The 22,251-nt window shown below is 52.6% G+C and overlaps 2 protein-coding genes across 3 annotated transcripts in view; one reads left to right on the top strand and one right to left on the bottom strand.

Moving 5' to 3' along the window:
- The window catches only part of LOC134338780 (rab GDP dissociation inhibitor alpha), a 46,005-nt gene extending 40,475 nt beyond the window's left edge, over positions 1 to 5,530 (bottom strand). Inside the window, exon 1 of the mRNA XM_063034836.1 lies at positions 5,075 to 5,530. Coding sequence (XP_062890906.1) covers positions 5,075 to 5,119 — 45 coding nt within the window. The 5' untranslated portion in view covers positions 5,120 to 5,530. The remainder of the gene's footprint in view (positions 1 to 5,074) is intronic.
- Positions 5,531 to 12,034: 6,504 nt separating this feature from the next.
- Positions 12,035 to 22,251, top strand: part of LOC134339051 (mitochondrial carnitine/acylcarnitine carrier protein-like) — a 37,136-nt gene continuing 26,919 nt past the window's right edge. For both annotated transcript variants that reach the window (XM_063035325.1, XM_063035324.1), the window contains exon 1: positions 12,035 to 12,208. In XM_063035325.1, the coding sequence (XP_062891395.1) occupies positions 12,050 to 12,208 (159 nt within the window). In that variant the 5' untranslated portion in view covers positions 12,035 to 12,049. The remainder of the gene's footprint in view (positions 12,209 to 22,251) is intronic.

Below are 22,251 nucleotides of genomic sequence, written 5' to 3' on the forward strand. Positions count from 1 at the left end.
ACCCCAACACTGAACTGATTCCACAACCTACAGACTCACTTCCAAGGGCTCTACAACTCATGTTCTCAGTATTATTTATTACATTTGCAGAGATTGTCGCCTTGTGTGTAGTTTTTCCACTGATTCTACTGTACTTCTTTGTTCAACTGTGAATGCCTACAAGAAAATGAACACATATAGCATGTAGTTTGATAATAAATTTCCTTTGAACATTGAGTAAAAGAACTTGTACAGTGAATGGTAGGGGACTAGGAGGTGTCGTGGAATAGACGGATCTGGGAATACCAATCCATCATTCTCTGAAAGTCGTGTCACAGGTAGATAGGGTCATAAAGAGAGCTTTTGGCACAGTGACCTTGATGAATCAGCGCAGGAGTTGTGATGCCTTGCTGAAGTTGCAGGAGACGTTGGTGAGGCCGAATGTGGACTATTTGGCCCAAAAACGTGACATCATTATCCTTCTCCTACACCATCTACGCTTGCAAAATTACTTTTTACGTCCTGCACCGTACCGCTGTGACAAAACAACACACTTCACAGCATAGGTGAGTGATAATCCTCATCAAGAAAGGAGGTGCTGGCACTGGAGAGGATTCAGAGCAGGAATAAACTCTTCCCGGGCTTCTGTTACGATTACGCACAACGTTCCTGCAGAACGGCTACAAGGTGAAAGAAATCAATCGGGCCCTTAAAAGGGTCGATGGAAAAACCAGGAAACCGAACAGCAAGGAGGAACCGCCTGTCTTCCCTACATTCCCACAGTTTCTGGAAGGATCGCCAGGATTCTGAAGAAATATGGGATTAATACCATCCACAAACCTGTAAGGAAGCTCAGATCACAGCTTATGTGGGTCAAAGTTGACTTAGGACTCAGGACGGTTGGCGTTTATAGGATTCCTGGTGAATACAGAGCAGAGTTTATTGGGCAGACGGGACGCATGGTGGAAACCCGCGTTGAGGAGCACATAGGTGTATACATCTGAGTTACCCAGAGAAATCGGCAGTAGCAAAACATTGCATCGGCATTGGCCATGGGATTGACCTCGACAGCAGAACACAAAACTACTGTGGCACGCCAATGGGTTTTGGGACCGTCTGGTGAAGGAAGCCATTGAACTTAAACTAGAGGGAAAGAGTTTCAACAAAGATGAAAGTCTCGCTCCAAGTAAGAACTGGAATTCAATTGTAAACAAAGTGAGACAGCGGAGACCTGATTGGATAAAGATTAACCAATCAGGAAGGGTGGATGACGGGGGTATAAATACCACCGGACTAGACTTGGCCGGGCATCACCCCTGAAGATGGCAGAGTCTGTCACCAAAACGTCGGCTAATATTGGTACCTGTACCCGGCTAGAGGGCTGAGAACGAGTTTATTCGTCATATACGGGAAAGCACTAGATCCTTCTTCAATTCAGTGAAGGCTCATGAAAATGATTCCCAAAATGAAAGGGTTGCTGAATGAACAGCAATCGAAGGCTCTTGTGTCTGTAATTATTGGAATTTTGGGTGGGGGGGGTGGGGAAGAGGAGAATCTCATTGAAACCTACGGATGTTGAAAGGCCCTGACAGAGTGGATGTGAAGAAGATGTTTCCTCGGACTGGAGGGCACTGCCTCAAAGAGAGGGTCGTCCATTTGGCACAGAGATGAGGGTGTATTTCTTCAGGCAGCGGCAGTGGACCTGCGGGGGCATTTACAGGGCAAGTTGACAGGCTGGTGATTAGTCAGGGCATCAACGGCTATGGGGAGAGGGCAGGAAGCTGGATCTGCCACGATGGAATGGTGGAGCAGTCAACATCTTAACCTCCTGTTATATCAACCTAGCCCTTCCCTCCTACATAGCCCTCCATTTTCTATCATCCATCTGCCTCTTATATAGACATCCGTTAGTCTCGTGAGACCATGGATTTGCACCTTGGAAGGTTTCCAGGGCGCAGGCCCGGGCGAGGTTGTATGGAAGACCGGCTGCAAGTCTCCCCTCTCCACGACACCGATGTTGTCCAAGGGAAGGGCATTAGGACCCATACAGCTTGGCACCGGTGTCGTCGCAGAGCAATGTGTGTTTAAGTGCCTTGCTCAAGGACACAACACGCTGCCTCGGCTGGGGCTCGAACTCACGACCTTCAGATCACCAGATGAATGCCTTAACCACTTGGCCACGTGCAATCTGCCTCTAAGAGTCTCTTAAATGTCCCTAATGTACCTTCCTTTACCACCACCCCTGGCAGCACATTCCATGCACCCACTAGTCCCTGTGTTAAAAAAATCCTCCCTCTATTCCCCCTATATATTCCTCCGAACACATTAAAAAATATCTCCACACCATAACAGCCATTTCCACCCTGGGAGAAAATCTCTGGCTGCCCACCCTATCTTTTCCTCTTATCACCTTCTACACCCCTATCAAATCACTCAATCTATCCCCACAGGACACACACTCTAATCCAGGCAGCATCCTGGTAAATCTCCTCTGTTCCCTCTATAAAGCTTTCACAGGTGTATGGGATTGACCGGGATCTGGGATCAGACATGACGGAATGACAGAACAGACTGAATGGGCTGAATGGCCTAATTCTGCTCCCATGTCTTGTGGTCACATCCTTCCGATAACAAGGCGACCAGATCTGAACATAGTACTCCCAGTATGAGCTAACCGGGGCTTTATACAGCTGCAATATAGCTTGTGGTTCTTGAACTCAATCCCCTGGTTAATGAAGGCCAACACCCCATACACCTGCCTCGGTGTATGGTGAGGGCTCCCTTCTCTTACCCTTCAAGAGGGAGATGGGAATATTTCTTGGTGCAGCAGACTAGCTCAGGAAAACACATTGCTCCCCGTCCCATGACAGGCACGTTACTGTGCTTGGGTGGGGGGACAGAGGTGGACATAAGGCTGTGCCAGGTCCAAAGTAATTGTGTTATCAAAGTCACCATATACTGCACAACCCTGAGGTTCTGATTCTTCAGGCAGTCACAGGGAAAAGGAGGAATACAATAGAATTTACAAAAGAAACTACACACAAAGACAGATAAGTAACCAATGTGCAAAACACAAGATGCACAAATTAAAACTAAGGATCAGAATGAGGGGTGCAAGAAATGGGTGAGTGAGTGAGTGAGGGAGAGAGAGAGAGGGGGAGAGTTGGCGAGGGGGCAGGCGTTGGGGGCATGGGGGGGTCGGAGAGGGGCGGGAGTGAGGAGAAGGGATGAGGAGGGAAGAGGGCTGGAGTGGTGGGGAGATGGTTGGCTAGAGGGTTGGAGGGGGCGGGGGGAGGATTGGAGAAGGGGTGTGAGAGAAGGGTTGGTGGGTGAGGTGCGGTGGGGGGGTTGAGGATGGGTGTGTGTGTGTGGGGGGACTGGGGGGGTGTGGACGGATGGGGAGAGAGGGGATTGGGGGTGGGGGAGAGAGGTGGGATGTGGTGGGGGAGAGGCCGGGGCCAAGAGGAGGGGATATGGGGAGGGGGGGCGAGGGGAGGGAAGACAGGGAGTGAGGGGAGGAGGGGAGGGGGAGGGGAGGGAATGGAGGGGTGAGGGGAGGGAAGGGGGCTGAGGGGAGGGAAGGGGTTGAGGGGAGGGAAGGGGTTGAGGGGAGGGAATAGGGGAGGGAATGGGGGTGAGGGGAGGGAATAGGGGAGGGAATGGGGTGAGGGGAGGGAATAGGGGAGGGAATGGGGTGAGGGGAGGGAATGAGGGGTGAGGGGAGGGAATGGGGGTGAGGGGAGGGAATGGGGGGGCGAGGGAATGGGGGGTGAGGGGAGGGAATGGGGGGTGGGGGAGGGAATGAGGGGTGGGGGAGGGAATGAGGGAATGGGGGTGAGGGGAGGGAATCAGGGATGAGGGGTGAGGGGAGGGAATGGGGGTGAGGGGAGGGAATCAGGGATGAGGGGTGAGGGGAGGGAATGAGGGGTGAGGGGAGGGAATGAGGGGTGAGGGGAGGGAATGAGGGGTGAGGGGAGGGAATAGGGGTGAGGGGAATAGGGGTGAGGGGAGGGAATCAGGGATAAGGGGTGAGGGGAGGGAATAGGGGTGAGGGGAGGGAATAGGGGTGAGGGAATGGGGGTGAGGGAATCAGGGAATAGGGGTGAGGGGAGGGAATAGGGGTGAGGGAATGGGGGTGAGGGAATCAGGGATGAGGGGTGAGGGGAGGGAATGGGGGTGAGGGGAGGGAATGGGGGTGAGGGGAGGGAATGAGGGGAGGGAATGAGGGAATGGGGGTGAGGGGAGGAATCAGGGATGAGGGGTGAGGGGAGGGAATCAGGGATGAGGGGAGGGAATGGGGGTGAGGGGAGGGAATGGGGGTGAGGGGAGGGAATGGGGGTGAGGGGAGGGAATCAGGGATGAGGGGTGAGCGGAGGGAATGAGGGGTGAGGGGAAGGAATGGGGGGTGAGGGGAGGGAATGGGGGTGCGGGGAGGGAATGAGGGGTGAGGGGAGCGAATGGGGGTGAGGGGAGGGAATGAGGGGTGAGGGGAGGGAATGGGGGTGAGGGGAGGGAATGAGGGGAGGGAATGGGGGTGAGGGGAGGGAATGAGGGGTGAGGGGAGGGAATGAGGGGAGGGAATGGGGGGTGAGGGGAGGGAATGAGGGGTGAGGGGAGGGAATGGGGGTGAGGGGAGTGAATGAGGGGTGAGGGGAGGGAATGAGGGGAGGGAATGGGGGGTGAGGGGAGGGAATGGGGGTGAGGGGAGGGAATGAGGGTGAGGGGAGGGAATGAGGGGTGAGGGGAGGGAATGGGGGTGAGGGGAGGGAATGAGGGGTGAAGGGAGGGAATGAGGGGAGGGAATGGGGGGTGAGGGGAGGGAATGAGGGGCGAGGGGAGGGAATGAGGGGCGAGGGGAGGGAATGAGGGGTGAGGGGAGGGAATGGGGGGTGAGGGGAGGGAATGGGGGGGTGAGGAGAGGGAATGGGGGGTGAGGGGAGGGAATGGGGGTGAAGGGAGGGAATGGGGGGTGAGGGGAGGGAATGAGGGGCGAGGGGAGGGAATGAGGGGCGAGGGGAGGGAATGAGGGGTGAGGGGAGGGAATGGGGGGGTGAGGGGAGGGAATGGGGGTGAGGGGAGGTGACGGGAACCTCACCGTCAGTCCGGTGCCCAGAACGATCACATCGTACTCCTCGTCCATGCCGGGGCGGCGGGCGGATCCCGGGCGGGCGTCCGCGCTCTACTCCGAGTTGAGGGGCTGCAGACGAAGGTGGCAGGGCCGGAGGGAGAGGGCGAGGGACTGCGGCGGATAAAGCAACGCAGAGCCCGGGGAGAGGAGGGAGGGCGAGCAGCGGGAGCCGCAAACACAAGAGCGGAGAGTCGGCGGGAAATGGCCCCGCAGTGCAGAGTCCCGGGCCGCCGCCGCCGCCGCCGCAGATCCGGAGCCGGGGACCGGGGTCCGGGGGGAGCCTGAGGGTGGGGGGGAAGGCACAGCAAGAGCCCACAATCTTGTGGGTGGAATCAGAGAAAGAAGTTCCTCGGGACTCTTTCCTGTCCGCACAGCGCCCTGACCCCTCCGCCCCGCACTACTGCCGGCGCACGATGACAATCCGCAGGACAGGAAGTGGAGCTGCGCAGGTTCCGGTTGCCACTCCCGCCTCCTTCCTCACCTTCTTCTGCTTTTTTCCTGTTTCCCCCGCCTTTTCTTCTCTTCTCCCCTCCCCTCCCTCCTCTCTCCTTCCCCTCTCCCTTCTCTCTTTCCCCTCTCCCTCCACCCTCTCCTCGCCTCTCCCCTCCCCCCTCCTTCCCCTCTCCCCTCCCCTCTCCCTTCTCTCTTTCCCCTCTCCCTCCACCCTCCCCTCGCCTCTCCCCTCCCCCCTCCTTCCCCTCTCCCCTCCCCTCTCCCTTCTCTCTTTCCCCTCTCCCTCCACCCTCCCTTACCCTCTCCCCTCTCCTTCCCCTCCCCTCTCCCCTCTCCCCCTCCCCTCTCCCCTCTCCCCCCCGCCAAGTGATGGGGGTCCTTCACGATGGACGCCACCTTCTTGAGGTGCCACCTTTTGAAGATGTCGGCAATGGTGGGGAGGCCAGTGCCCATGATGGAATGAAAAGAGGGCATGTCAGTCCATAATGATTAGGCAGGAGACCATGTCGGCTAGGAGTAGACGGGCCTGTGTCTGAGCTACGATGTTGATGCCCAGGAACTTGAAGCCTTTCTACTGCTGACCCCTCTACATTACAGGACCACACACCTACTATCAGGTCTCCCCCCCACCCCCAGCCTTCATTACATCAGAGAAAACAACCCACTTGTCCGTCCTCTGGTTATGGCACAAGCCCTGGAGTCCAGGCAGTGCCCTGGTGCACATCTGCACCAGCTCCAAATGCTCTGGATCCCCCCTGTAAAGTCTGGCCGGAGTTTAGTCCGACTGTAATGTGACTTGCAGTGTGCTGTACGGTACGCCACAGTTAGCATCCCGTCTATTACTGTGGCCATTTTCAGGGAGCTGTGCACCTGGACCCCACGATCCCTGCGGACATCAATGGCTGGAAGGCCTGGTACAGCTATGTGAGATGTTGCTCGGCACCTTGTTCCAGCAACAATCTGCAGGATTGCTAGTGCAGAGAAGATGTCCCAGGTCGTTTCCTGGACTGGGGGCCTGAGTAACACCCAGAGTTTGCGTAGAACAAAGCATTATTCAAAGGCTCATTTATTAGCAAAGTGTACAACTCTTGAGATTCTTCTTCTCCGTATGGCCACAAAACCGAGACAAAAAAAGACCAGCAACGTGATTATCTAACCCCAAATCTGCCCTCACCCCAATAAGAACAACGACCCCCAAATCACCCACCCCCCACACAAAAAAAGTGAAAAACACAGAGTATTAAATGCTATAAGACAAAACAAGTCCATAGGCCGTACTGTAAATTGATACGCTATCTAAAACCGGGAACTTCCCGGTAGCACCCTGCAGGCACAGTGACGGGCCACACCGGCTCCCCTCTCCAGCAGCACTGATCCCACTGCGGGCAGCCGGGCTTACCCTCCGCATTCACCTCGATGTTTCAATTCCCCCCCCCCACCCCCGTCGCTCCAACCGGCGATCAGCGGTGAAACGGAGCCGAACTGAGCGCTGAATCAACCAAACGACCTCCGAACTGTGAATCACGGGCTCCAACAGTTCCACGATCACATTCAAGAAGAAAAGCCACGGTGAAAGTGAAGTAAACAGTTTTGTGGTCTATCCAGATGGGAGCATTGTACACAGGTGCCAGAAGTTCACTGCCAAGTATTCCCTGGGATGTAGGAGATTCAGGAGAGACCTGATGGTGTAGATGTACAAGATCACGAGGGACAGAGAGGGTGAAAGTACATCGTCTTTATCCCGGGGAGTGTGTGGAAAAACTAGAGGTTTTAGATGGGACATGAAAGATTGAGAAGGTACATCAGGGGCAGCCTTTTGCCACAGCGGGTGCTACGGACTTGGAACGAGCTGCCAGAAACAGTGGTTGAGACGGGCACACCAGCAATGTTTAAAAGCCGTCTGGATAAGTACATGGAGAGGGGAGGTTTGGGGGGATATGGAACGAGTCTGGTCAGATGGGACTGGCACACTAGACAACAGAGTCAGCAGGGACAGGTTGGGCAGAAAGGCCTGTTTCCATGCGGTGTGAACCCGTGGTTACTGGTACAGTCGGGACTTATCTGCCTCCTCCCCAGCAGTGTCTCCCTGTGACACCCACACACTCCGTACAGTCACTACGTGACTCCCACCCTCACAGTATTCTCCCTGTGACACCCACAATCTCGGTACAGGCTCCCCGTGACACCCACACACTTCGTACAGTCTCTCCATGACACACACACTCCGTACAGTCTTCCCATGACACCCATACTCTCGATACAGCCACCACTTGACACCCACAGTCTCAGTACAGTCACCCCGTGACCCCCACACACTCGGTACAGTCTCCCCATGACACCCACACACTCGATACAGTCTCCAGGTGATTCATACACACGGTACACCCGTGACGCCCACATGCCCAGTACAGTCTCCCTGTAACACCCGTACTCTCGGTACAGTCTCCCAGTGACACCTGTATTCTGGGTACAGTCTCCCCATGACACCTGTACTCTTGGTACGGTTTCCCCATGACACCCACAATTGGTACAATCTCCCTGTAATGCCTGAACTCTTGGTACAGTCTTTCCGTGATTCCCACCTACTTGGTACAGTCACCACATGACACCCACACTCTCAGTACAGTCTCCTTGTGACACCCACACTCTCAGTACAGTCTCCTTGTGACACCCACACTCTTGATACAGTCTGCCCGGAACACCCACACTCTTGGTACAGTCTCCCCATGACATACACACACTCGGTACAGTCACCCCTTGACACCCACAATCTCAGTACAGTTTCCACATGACACCCACACACTCTTGGTACAGTCTCCCCGGGACACCCACGTGCCTGGTATAGTCTTCCCGACACCTACAGTTGGTACAGTCTCCCCATAATGCCCACACTCTCAGTAGTCTTTTCATGACTCCCACACACTCGGTACCGTCTCCCTGTGACACCCGCACTCTCAGTACCTCCCCATGACACCCACATGCTCGGTACAGTCTCCCCATACGCCCACACTCTTGGTACAGTCACCATGTGACTCCCACATGCACAGTACAGTCATCACATGTCTCCCACACGGAGTTCCCTCTAAACTGTGCGCACACACATTTTTCAACCAGCGCACAAGGGAAATTACTGTGCGCACAAAAGGTTAGTTACCTAAAATAACGTAGTAGTTAATAATTATATTTATTGAAAATAATCTTTTAGCTGTGACAGCAGAAGGGAAACCACGATCCTTAAAGAAACAGGACATTTGATATGTCCTGGAATGGAAAACCTCATCCTCGGAGCAGATGCGGCAGAGACGGAGGAACTGGGAATAGGGAATGGCATTTTTGCATGTGGTGGGGTGGGAAGAGGTATAGTTGAGGTAGTTATGAGAGTCAGTGGGCTTGTAGAAGATGTCAGTGGACAGTCTGTCTCCAGAGATGGAGACCGAGAGATCGAGAAAGGGGAGAGAAGTGTCCGAGATAGAAGATTTTTCACCTACCATCCCACTAGCCTCCGGATCCAGCACATTATCCTCCGCAACTTCTGCCACCTTCGACAGGACCCCACCACTAAGCACATCTTTCCCTCTCCGCCCCTCTCCACCTTCCGCAGGGATCGGTCCCTCCGCGACTCCCTGATCCACACGTCCCTCCCCACGGATCTCCCACCCGGCACTTATCCCTGTAAGCGTAAGTGCTACACCTGTCCCTACGCCTCCTCTCTTGCCACCATTCAGGGCCCCAGACAGTCCTTCCAGGTGAGGCAACACTTCACTTGTGAGTCTGTTTGGGTCATCTATTGCATCCGGTGCTCCCGGTGCGGCCTCCTCTACATCAGTGAAACCCGACGCAGATTGGGGGCCCGCTTCTTCGAGCACCTCCACTCCATCCACCAAAACGGACAGGATCTCCCGGTTGCCACCCACTTCAACTCTGCTTCCCATTCCCAGTCAGATATGTCCATACATGGCCTCCTCTACTGCCATGATGAGTCTACACTCAGGTTGGAGGAGCAACACCTCATATACCGTCTAGGTAGTCTCCAGCCCCTTGGTATGAACATAGAATTCTCCAACTTCCGGTAATTCCCCCCCCCCTTCCCCTATCCCTATGTCACTCTGCCCCCTCCCCCAGCTGCCTACCACCTCCCGCATGGTCCCGCCTCCTTCTACTACCCATTGTGTTTTCCCCATTCCTTCTTCACCTTTCCTGCCTATCATCTCCCTGCTCCCCTCCCGCACCCCTTTATCTTTCTCCTTACTGGTTTTTCACCTGGAACCTACCAGCCTTCTCCTTCCCACCCTCCCCCCACCTTCTTTATAGGGCCTCTGCCCCTTCCCCCTTCAGTCCTGACGAAGGGTTCCAGCCCGAAACGTCGACCAATCTTTTCCATGGATGCTGCCCGACCTGCTGAGTTCCTCTAGCGTGTTGTGAGTGAATCTTTTAGGTAACTGTTTCTGTTAACTAGTTAGTCAGTTTTTCAAATACCACAATGCACGTCACTAACTTACGTCACCTCACCTATCCTGCTCCGGTTTGTACAGCTGCATCAGGGCGGCAGCCATCTTTGGTGGACAGTGTTCATATCGTAAAGTTTACAAAGATCTGTTTCAGATCCTGTAGATAGCTTACTAAGTTTTTATTGGAAAAAATATTGATTCACTATGCCGAATTCAAAAGAAGCGAAGGGCGTGAAGCGCAAAAGAACTGCAAATTTGTTTAAAGTTGAATAGCTTAACAAAATAGTAGAAACTGTTACACCGAAAGCTCATGAGGTCATGAACGTTCAGCTACGAGAAATATTTATGTATGATTCAGAAACTGGAGTTATCTGTTTGTATTGTGATGCGAAAGTTGCTGGAGAATTTGCTAGTGGAAAGAAGTGGGATGATATTTGGAAACTTGACTTATTGAAGCGTCATTTGGCAAGTAAATCGCATTTGGACGGTGTACAAAAGCTCAGACAACAGAACCCGTCATTACCCGTTATAGAAGTGCTACACATGTTACAGTTGAGTGCAAATGAACGAGAGTGAAAACGATCAAACCCAGAGGAGATCAAAGTTGAGGGACAAGAATAGTCAGCTTTTGGTTTCTCCGCAATTGCAGATTGTGACTTCACATTTGGCAATGAACAAGTTAATGCCTTATGTCCAAAGTATCATGATTTTCTAGCTGAAAATATTGTAATAGTTAGACAGTTTAATGATTTCAAATTTTCCGTGCAAGAAAAAATTAAATCCAAACCGATTTCAAACTTTGCTCAAATGGTGGCATTTGTACTTCAAAATGAACAGTTTTGCGACCTTGCACAGTTGATGGACATTGGGGGAACCTTTCTTGCGTCTAGTGCGGACTGTGACCGAGGTTTTAGCCTAATGAATCAAGTCAAAAACAAGCTGAGAAACCGTTTAGGTGAATGTCATTTGGATATGTTAATGAGAATCAAAAGCTATCAATGGGATGGAAGTTCTATTTGTTGAGATAGAGTTTACAAAGAATGGGTAAATGCCAAAGACAGGAGAGAGAAAAAAATAACTGAGTGACTTAAATATGATAAAAATTAACTATCTCCAACCTGATGGCATGAACATTGACTTCTCTAACTTCCGTTAATGCCCCTCCTCCCCTTCGTATCGCATCCCTTATTTATTTATTTATTTTTCTTTCCCTCTTTTTTCTCCCTCTGTCCCTCTCACTATAACTCCTTGCCCATCCTCTGGGCTCCCCCACCTTTCTTTCTCCCGAGGCTTCCCGTCCCATGATCCTCCCCCTTCACCAGCTTCGTATCCCCTTTTGCCAATCACCTGTCCAGCTCTTGGCTCCATCCCTCCCCCTCCTGTCTTCTCCTATCATTTCGGATCTCCCCCTCCCCCTCCCACTTTCAAATCTCTTACTAGCTCTTCCTTCAGTTAGTCCTGACGAAGGGTCTCGGCCCAAAACGCCGACTGTACCTCTTCCTAGAGATGCTGCCTGGCCTGCTGCATTCACCAGCAATTTTTATGTATGTGTCTTAACTATGTATGTCATTTTGTTGTTATTCTGTGCAGTTTTATGTCAAATATTTTGTAAACCTACATAAACTGTCCCATGCGTGCATTCAGTGTGCACATACTTTTATCACAGGAAAAAAATTTGCACAACGTAAGATTTTTGCGCACACTGACTACTAAAAATTAGAGGGAACATTGCTCCCACGTGCTCAGTACGGTCTCCCATACACCTGCACACTCGTTGTGTCCCCGTACACCTGCACACTCGGTACAGTCTCCCCGTGACCCTGACAGTCCAGTACCGGGTAACCTTCGTCGGGGTTGTAACGGGAGCCCCGGTACACCGTCTGTCCTGTAGAGTCACTCTGGGTGCATGTGACCCTGGGGAGAGGGTGACTGTCCCGGCTCAGTGCCGGATAACCAGGGCCGTTGGGGTGACCTGCTGACACAGGGGGAGTGTCTGTGGGAGGAGAAGGGTGGTGTTCAGACTACACTTATCAGCTCACAGATGCGGGAACCAGTCCTGGCTGCAGCCTGCCACAGTGAGGAGGAGACACACACAGAGATGCCGCGAGGAGAGCGGGTGAAACCCTTCAGGAACTTCCTGGCCGGGGGAGTTGGTGGGATATGTCTGATTCTGGCTGGTCATCCCCTGGACACTGTCAAAGTAAGGAACTGGGCACCTTTCCAGACCTCACCGGACCAATTACTGTTCGTGGGGAGGGGGAGCTGGGGTGGGGTGCGGCAGGTTTCTTAGCAGAGTTCACCACCGGGTTTTGTTTTGGTGTCAATTATTAATCAGGTTATAAAGACCTTTGTAGTCAGAGAATTGTTTCCAAAGTCTAAGAAACATTCTTAGACCTGTTCTGAACTTCTCTGTCATTCAAATTTAGCACGTTAATCCTTGCCAGTTTCCCTGTAAGATCAGCTCTCTGCAGAACTCCAGCCCAATTCCGTTCCTCTCTGTCTCCCCTCTGTGGCCCTTCTTTCCTGACTCCCATCCCCGTTACGCCTCCCCTCCCGTTACTCCTCCTCTCCCCTGATTCCCCTTCCCGTTTCCCTCCTCTCTCCTTATTTCCCTCCCATTACCCCTCCTGTCTCCCTATTCCCCTCTTGTAACCCTCCTCTCTCCCCAATTCCCCATTACCCCTCCTGTCTCCATATTACCAGCCCGTTACCTCTCTTCTCTCCCTATTCCCCTCCCGTTACCCCTTCTCATCCCAATTATCCCTCCCATTACCCCTCCTCTCCCCGATTCCCCACCATTACCCCTCCTCTCTCCCTATTCCCCTCCCGTTACTCTCCTCTCTCCCTATTACCCTCCCTTAACCCTCCTGTCTCCCTATTTCCCTCCCATTACCCCTCCTCTCCCCAATTCCCCACCATTACCCCTCCTCTCTCCCTGTTACCCCTCCTTTCTCCCATTCCACCTCCCATTACCCCTTCTCTCTCCCTATTACCCTCCCGTTACCCCTCCTCTCTCCCTATTCCCCTCCTGTTACTCTCCTCTCTCCCTATTTCCCTCCCATTACCCCTCCTCTCCCCAATTCCCCACCATTACCCCTCCTCTCTCCCTGTTACCCCTCCTTTCTCCCATTCCACCTCCCATTACCCCTCCTGTCTCCCTATTCTCCTCCAGTTACCCCTGCTTCCCCTCAATTCCCTTCCATTACCCCTTCCTCATCCCTCGATTCCCTTTCCTACCCCACCTCTTCCCCAAATCCTGCTCTTGTTATCCCCCCTCCTCTTGATTTCCCCCAATTTCCTGTCCTCTCCCCGATTCTCCCTCCTTTCCCCCTGATTCTTCCTCCCATTTCTCTCTTCTCCCTCTGCCCTGGTTCCCTCTCCCATTACCCTCCCCTCCCCTCCCCTGGTTCCCCCTCCCGTTACCCTCCCTTCCCCCACCCTTCCACCTTCCTTCCCCCATTGTTTCACGTGTCCCCTCTGGTTTATAATTCGTCTCTGACATGGGACCTTGGACTGTGGACGGTGTGCCAGCACTGGCAGTGATGTGAAGTAATTCCGACAGCCTGCTCCCAGTCTCCAGGCAACAGCCAGTGTGACCAGCCTCCCAAATCCTTTCCCATTCAGTCTGTGCCCTGGCGGAGATCGGCACCGAGTCCAAGCTGTGCCTTGAGAGCGATTTGCGCTTCACTCCTGCCACCCCTCCGACGGGAGCCTCATCAGCTTCACGCTCCCAGCAAGAGGAGTCAGACAGCTCCCTCTAATCCTCCGTCCTCACCTCACGGGACATCCTCCTGGAGATTCTGGTGAAAGAATTCCTCCTCCACACACCGGAATCCTTACTGTAAGATAATCAGACACAGGAGCAGGTTGAGACCATTCAGCCCATTGAGTATGCTGTGCCATTCCATCTTGGCAAATTTGTTATCCCTCTGCCTTCTCCCTGTAAACTTTCATGCCCTGACTAATCAAGAATCTATCACCTCAGCTTTAAAATATACCCAATGACTTGTCCTCCTCAGCCATCTGTGGCAATGAATTCCACAGATTCACCACCCTCTGATTACAGAAATCCTTCGTCATCTCTGTTCGAAATGTACATCCCTGTATCCTGAGGCTGTGCCCTCTGGCCCTAGATTCTCCAGCCATAGGAAACAGCCTCTCCACATTGAGGCATTTCAATGTCCGATAGGCTCCAATGAAATCCCCCCTCATTCTTCTAAACTCCAGCTAGTACAGGCCCAGAGCCATTAAACGCTCCTCATAGGATAACCCTTTCATCGTGGAATCATTTTTGTGAACCTCCCCTAGACCCTCTCCAATGCCAGCTACACCCTTTCTCTTCAACTACTCTCAATGCCTCATAAAGCCTCAGCATTACATCCTTGCCTTTATATTCTCGTCCTCTTGAAATGAAAGCTAACATTGCGTTTGCTTTCCTCACCACTGACTCGACTTACAAATTAACCTTTAGGAAATCCTGCATCGGGACTCCTAAGTCCCTTTGCACCTCGGAACCTGCTTCCCATTTAGAAAGTAGTCGATGCCTGTATTTCTTCAACCAAAGACCCTTATCCAGAGAGACCTCTCATTCTCCTGGACTTGATCCTTCCGGGAGCCGGGTCACAGTGAATCCGAGGCCCCTAGGAACTGGTGAAGTCGTTGTCCTTGCAAGATTAAGGCAGGGTGCTGGGGATGTGAGAAGTCAGGTCCCCGTGTGAGGGACACCCAGCCCCTATCCCTGGCGGGATTGTGGCCAGTGCTGATGCCCAGGAGGCGGCTGTTGGGGGGCGGGGGGGGGGGCAAGTGGAGATGGTCAGCGTTATGAGGGTCCGGGCAGGATGAGCTGGTGGGCTGGTGGAGGGAGTCCCAGTGAAGGGAGGGTGGTCAGAGGCGAGATCAGTGACAGAGCTGGGGAGAGTCCGAGGGGTGGGGATGAGACCTGCAGGGAGTCTCCTCAGGCAGGTAGGAGCAGATTCAGCAGGGACCGAAGACCTGGAAGAACCAGCACACAGCAGAGAGCCGAATTGTGTGTGTGTGTGTGGGGCGGGGTGTCTGTGTGTCAGGACGCTGGAGCAGGGATCCAATCGCAGACCCAGTACTGCTAAGTAACAAATCCCAAGGTGCAAACAAAGTCAGCGTCAAAGTTCAGGCAGAGATCAAAACATCCAGAGAAATCCAAAAACCAGAATCGGGAAACAGGCAGAGTCGATATTCAGACAGACAGAGTACAGATACGAATGCTGGAAAGGCTCAGGAAAATTCACTGACACAATCTGACAACAAACAGGTGAAAACACAGGACTGAAACACACTGACAATACACAGAGAGGCAGATGATAGGTGGAGCACAATGAGACCCAGGTGGCAGCGATACAGGTAACAATGAGAAACAGGTGAGAGACGGAGTACTCAGTAATACAGGGGCCGGAGTAGAGCAGGAGCGGGGACAGGAACACATGGCAATACAAAACCACAGACTGACAGCTGGGGGCAAACACACAAAAAGACAGAGTTTAACTGGAGGTACTGACACTATGTGAGAATGTGTGCGAGTTTGTAGGTGTATGTGTGCATGTGAGAGAGAGATTGAGACTGAGTATGTGTGTGCCTATGTGAGTTTGTGACTGTGCCCATGTCTATATGAGATTGTGAGAGTATGTGTGTCTCTGTGTCAGATTGTGAGTGTGTGTGTCTTCGTGTTTCAGAATGTGTGAGTTTGTGAGAATGAGTATGTGTGTGTGTCTGTGTGAGTTTGGGACTGTGTCTTTGTGAGAGTGTGTGGGAGTTTGTGAATGTATGTGTGTGTCTGTGTGAGATTGTGAATATGTGTGTCTATATGACTTTGAGAGTATGTGTCCGTGTGAGTTTGTGAATGTGGGTGTGTGAGTTTCTGTGTGGGTGTTTATGTGAGTTTGGGAGTAGGTCTATGAGTTTGTGAGTGCGTGTAGGTGAGCATCTATGCATATATGAGTGTCTGTGAGTTTGTGAATATGTATGTGTCTTTGTGAGTGTGTGTGTCTATGTGAGTTTGTGAGTGTGTGTGTTTATATGTGAGTTTCTGACTGTGTCTTTGTGAGAGTGTGTGTCTATGTGAGTTTGTGGATGTGTGTATGTATGTGAGTTTCTGAGACTGTGTGTGTGAGTTTGTCAGTGAGTGTGTGTGTGTGTCTGAGTTTCTGAGTGTGTATGTATCGATGTGAGTGTGTGTTTGGCACCTTATTAAACACCTTCTGAAAATCTAAGTAAATGACATCCACTGCCTTTTCTTTGTCCACCCTGCCCGTTTACTTCCTCAAAGAACTCTAACAGATTGTCAGGCCAGATTTCCTTTGACAGAAGCCATGCTGACTTTGACTTATTTGATCATTAGTCTCCAAGTACCCCGAAACCTCATCCTTAATAATAGACTCCAACCACTAACTGACCTATAACTTCCATTCTTTTGCCTTCCTTCCTTCTTAAAGAGTGGTGTGACATTTGCAATCTTCCAGTCCTTTGGGACCATGCCAGAATCAAATGATTCTTGAAAGATCATGACCAATGCATCTGTTATCCCTTCAGCAATCTCCCTCAGGACTCTGGGATGTAATCCATCTGGTCCAGGTGACTTATCCACATTCATACCTTTGAGTTTGCCTGACCCTTTTTCCTTTGTAATAGCAATGGCACTCATTCCTGCTCCCTGACACTTACAGACCTCTGGCATACAGATAGCATCTTCCACAGTGAAGACTGATGCAAAGTACCCATTAAGTTCATCCGCCATTTTTTGTCCCCATTACTACCTCACCAGCATCATTTTCCAGTGATCCAATATCAACTCTCACTGCCCTTTAGTTTTTATATAACTGAAAAAACTTTTGTTATCCTGCTTTATATTATTAGCTTGTCTGCCTTCATAATTAATCTTTTCCCTTCTTGGAGCTTTTTTAGTTGCCTTTTGTTGGATTTTAAAAACTTACCAATCATCCAACTTCCCATTCACTTTTGCTACCTTGCATGCTCTTTCCTTGGTTTTTATGCATTCCTTCTTTTGTCAGTCACAGTTGCCTACTCTTGCCCTTTGAGAACTTCTCCCTCCGTGGGACGTATCTAGCTTGCGCCTCGTGAACTATTTCCAGAAACTTCAGCCATCTCTGCTCTGCCGTCATCCCCACCAGTCCTCCTCCAATCCACCTGGGCAAGCTCCTCTCTCATCCCTCTGTAATTCCTCTTATTCCATTGCCATACTGATACATGTGACTTGTGCTTCTACCTCTCAAATTGCAGTATGAATGCAATCATATTATGATCACTGCATCTCCTTTACAGCAAACTCCCTAATAAGATCTGGGTAATTACACAACACCCAACCTAAGATAGCCTTTCCCTGAGTAGGCTCAAGCACAAGCTGCTCTAAAAAGCCATCTTGTAGGCATTCAACAAACTCCCTCCATTGAGATCCGACATCAACCTAATTTTCCCAATCCCCTTGCATATTGAAGTCCCACGAAACAATTGTGACATACATGCATTTTCTAGCTGCCTTTGCAATCTCAACCCCTCATCTTGTCTACTACTTGGAGGCTTATATATGACTCCCAAAATGTTTTTTTCACCCTTGCAGTTTCTTAACTCCACCCACAGAGATTCACCATTCTCTGACCCTATGTCACCTCTTTCTAAGGATGTAATTCCATCTCTTACCAACAGAGCCACACCACCACCTGTGCCTTCCTGTCTATCCTTTCAGTACAAAGTATATCCTTTGATGTTAAGCTCCCAACTTTGGCCTTCTTTCAGCCACGGATGTCTTTGTGAGTGTTTCTGTGTCTGTGTGAGTTTGTCAGTTGGCGTGTGAGAGTGTTTGGGTGTGGCTGTGGGTTTGTGAGTGTCTCTGTGCGTTTGTGTGTGTGTGTGTGTGTGTGTGTGTGTGCGTGAATTTCTCTGTGTGAGTGTGTGTCTCTCTGAGTTTCTGTGTGTGTTTGTGAGTGTGTGTATGTCTGAGTTTCTGTGAGTTTGTGAGTGTGTGTGTCTGTGAGTTTCTGTGTGAGTGTGTGTGTGTCTGTGTGTCTGTCTAGGTGAGTTTGTAAGTGTATTTGTGTCTGAATTTGTGAGTGAGTGTGCAAATATCGGTGTGCGTCTCTGTGAGTTTGCAAGTGTGTGTGTCTATGTGGGATTGAGAGTGTGAGTCTGTGTCTATGTGAGTTTGTGAATGTGGATCTGTGTGAGTTTATCAGTGTATGAGTTTCTATGACTCAGTGAGTGTGTGTGTGCCTTTGTGAGTGTGTGAGTGTCCATGTGTGTTTGTGAGTGTGTGTGTTCGCGTGAGATTGTGTGTGTCTTAGAGTTTGTGTCTCATTGTGTGTGTCTGTGTGAGTGTCTGTGTGGGTGTGAATTTCTGAGTTTGTGTGTGGGTGTCTGTGTGAGTGAGTATTTGTGTCTGTGTCTAATTGTGGGTGTGTACATGTGTCCATGTGAGTGTGTCTGTGTGTCTCTGAGTTTGTGTCTGTGTCTAATTGTGGGTGTGTATGTGTGTCTGTGTGCGTGTGAGTTTGTGAGTGTGTCTGTGTGTCTCTGAGTTTGTGTCTGTGAGTTTCTGTGTGAGTGTGTCTGAATTTCTGAGTGTGTCTGTTTTTGCTTGAGTGTCTGTCTATGGGAGTATGTGTGAGTGTATATGAGAGTGTTTGTGAGTGTATCTATTTGTGTTTGTGAGTGTGGGTCTATGTGAGTTTGTCAGTGTGTGAGTTTCTGTGAGTGTGTTGGTCTGAGTTTTTGAGCATGTCTGTGTTTGAGTTTGCGAATGTGTCTCTGTATATGTGAGAGTGTGAGTGACTATGTCAGTGTGTGAGTGTCTATGTGAGTTTCTGTGAGTGTGTTGGTCTGAGTTTTTGAGCATGTCTGTGTTTGAGTTTGCGAGTGTGTCTCTGTGTATGTGAATGTGTGGGTGACTATGTCAGTTTGTGAGTGTCTATGTGAGTTTGTGTCTGAGTGTGTGTGGGTGTCTATGTGAGTGAGTGTGTCTGTGTCTAATAGTGGGTGTGTATGTGTGTCTATGTGAGTGTGTCTGTGTGAGTTTGTGAGTGTCTGTGAGTTTCTGTGTGTATCTGTGTCAGTGAGTTTCTGTGTGTGTCTGTCTGAATTTCTGAGTGTCTGTGCTTGAGCGTCTGTCAATGGGAGTATGTGCGAGTGTTTGTGTGAGTTTGTGAGTATCTATTTGTGTTTGTGAGTGGGTCTATGTGAGTTTGTCAGTGTGTGAGTGTCTACGTGAGTTTCTGTGAGTGTGTGATTGTGTGTGTGAGTTTCTGTGTATGTGTCTGTGTGAGTTTCTGTGTGTGTGTCTGTGAATTTGTAAGTATGTCTGTGTGAGTTTCTCTGTGTGTGTCCATGTGAGTTTGTGTGTGTCTGTGTGAGTTTCCATGTGTGTGTTTGTGAATTTGTGAATGTGTGTGTGAGTTTCTGTGTGTGTGTTTGACTGGGACACCACACTCAACAACATTGCTTGTCTCTGCTCAAACCTACACCACATATCTCCATTCATCCAGCTCTCCTTCCAGCCCCCTGACCATGTCCAGATCTCCCACACACTCTCTCCTCCTCCCCCTGCACCCCTACATCACCTCCTCCCCGGGACAACAGCTCCCAACAAACCTGCCGAGGATGTTGAACATGGGGAGCGAGGAGGAGAACAGACTCACCCTGCCTCTGACCACCCCCTCCCCATCTCAGTCACCCCCTCTGGCCACTAGACTCCTCCTCATCTCTCTCTGTGACCCCTGCCTCCCCTACACCCTTCCCCATCTCTGTGACCCCTGCCTCCCCTACACCCCTCCCCATCTCTGTGACCCCTCCCTCCCCTACACCCCTCCCCAAATCAGTGACCCCCCCATCTCTGTGACCCCTGCCTCCCCTACACCCCTCCCCATCTCTGTGACCCCTCCCTCCCCTACACCCCTCCCCAAATCAGTGACCCCCCCATCTCTGTGACCCCTGCCTCCCCTACACCCCTCCCCATCTCTGTGACCCCTCCCTCCCCTACAACCCTCCCCAAATCAGTGACCCCCCCTCCCCATCTCTGTGACCCCTCCCTCCCCTACAACCCTCCCCAAATCAGTGACCCCCCCTCCCCATCTCTGTGACCCCTCCCTCCCCTACACCCTTCCCCATCTCTGTGACCCCTGCCTCCCCTACACCACTCCCCATTTCTGTGACTCCTCCCTCCTCTACACCCCTCCCCATTTCTGTGACCCCTCCCTCCCCTACACCCCTCCCCAAATCAGTGACCCCCCTCCCCATCTCTGTGACCCCTCCCTCCCCTACACCCCTCTCCATCTCTGTGACCCCTCCCTCCCCTACACCCCTCTCCATCTCTGTGACCCCTCCTTCCCCTACACCCCTCCCCAAATCTGTGACCCCTCCCCATCTCTGTGACCCCTCCCTCCCCACACCCTTCCCCATCTCTGTGACCCCTCCCCATCTCTGTGACCCCTCCCTCCCCTACACCCCTCCCCATCTCTGTGACCCCTCCCTCCCCTACACCCCTCCCCAAATCAGTGATCCCCCTCCCCATCTCTGTGACCCCTCCCTCCCCTACACCCCTCCCCATCTCTGTGACCCCTCCCTCCCCAAATCTGTGACCCCTCCCCATCTCTGTGACCCCTCCCTCCCCTACACCCCTCCCCAAATCAGTGACCCCCCCATCTCTGTGACCCCTGCCTCCCCTACACCCCTCTCCATCTCTGTGACCCCTCCCTCCCCTACACCCCTCCCCAAATCAGTGACCCCCCCATCTCTGTGACCCCTGCCTCCCCTACACCCCTCCCCATCTCTGTGACCCCTGCCTCCCCTACACCCCTCCCCATCTCTGTGACCCCTCCCTCCCCTACACCCCTCCCCAAATCAGTGACCCCCCCATCTCTGTGACCCCTGCCTCCCCTACACCCCTCCCCATCTCTGTGACCCCTCCCTCCCCTACAACCCTCCCCAAATCAGTGACCCCCCCTCCCCATCTCTGTGACCCCTCCCTCCCCTACACCCTTCCCCATCTCTGTGACCCCTGCCTCCCCTACACCCCTCCCCATTTCTGTGACTCCTCCCTCCTCTACACCCCTCCCCATTTCTGTGACCCCTCCCTCCCCTACACCCCTCCCCAAATCAGTGACCCCCCTCCCCATCTCTGTGACCCCTCCCTCCCCTACACCCCTCTCCATCTCTGTGATTTCCCCTCCCTCCCCTACACCCCTCCCCATCTCTGTGACCCCTCCCTCCCCTACACCCCTCCCCATCTCTGTGACCCCTCCCTCCCCTACACCCCTCCCCACCTCTGTGACCCCTGCCTCCCCTACACCCCTCCCCATCTCTGTGACCCCTCCCTCCCCTACACCCCTCCCCAAATCAGTGACCCCCCTCCCCATCTCTGTGACCCCTCCCTCCCCTACAGCCCTCTCCATCTCTGTGACCCCTCCCTCCCCTACACCCCTCTCCATCTCTGTGACCCCTCCTTCCCCTACACCTTTCCCCATCTCTGTGACCCCTCCCTCCCCTACACCCCTCCCCAAATCTGTAACCCCTCCCCATCTCTGTGACCCCTCCCTCCCCACACCCTTCCCCATCTCTGTGACCCCTCCCCATCTCTGTGACCCCTCCCTCCCCTACACCCCTCCCCATCTCTGTGACCCCTCCCTCCCCTACACCCCTCCCCAAATCAGTGATCCCCCCTCCCCATCTCTGTGACCCCTCCCTCCCCTACACCCCTCCCCATCTCTGTGACCCCTCCCTCCCCAAATCTGTGACCCCTCCCCATCTCTGTGACCCCCCTCCCCATCTCTGTGACCCCTCCCCATCTCTGTGACCCCTCCCTCCCCTACACCCTTCCCCATCTCTGTGACCCCTCCCCAAATCAGTGACCCCACTCCCCATCTCTGTGACCCCTCCCTCCCCTACACCCCTCCCCATCTCTGTGACCCCTCCCTCCCCTACACCCCTCCCCATCTCTGTGACCCCTCCCCATCTCTGTGACCCCTCCCCAAATCAGTGAACCCCCTCCCCATCTCTGTGACCCCTCCCTCCCCTACACCCTTCCCCAGCTCTGTGACCCCTCCCTCCCCTACACCCCTCCCCATCTCTGTGACCCCTCCCTCCCCTACACCCCTCCCCAACTCTGTGACCCCTCCCTCCCCTACACCCCTCCCCAAATCAGTGAACCCCCTCCCCATCTCTGTGACCCCTCCCTCCCCTACACCCCTCCCCATCACTGTGACTCCT

The sequence above is a fragment of the Mobula hypostoma genome, chromosome 28, assembly GCF_963921235.1.
Source record: "Mobula hypostoma chromosome 28, sMobHyp1.1, whole genome shotgun sequence".
In the NCBI taxonomy this organism is placed as follows: Eukaryota; Metazoa; Chordata; class Chondrichthyes; order Myliobatiformes; family Myliobatidae; genus Mobula; species Mobula hypostoma.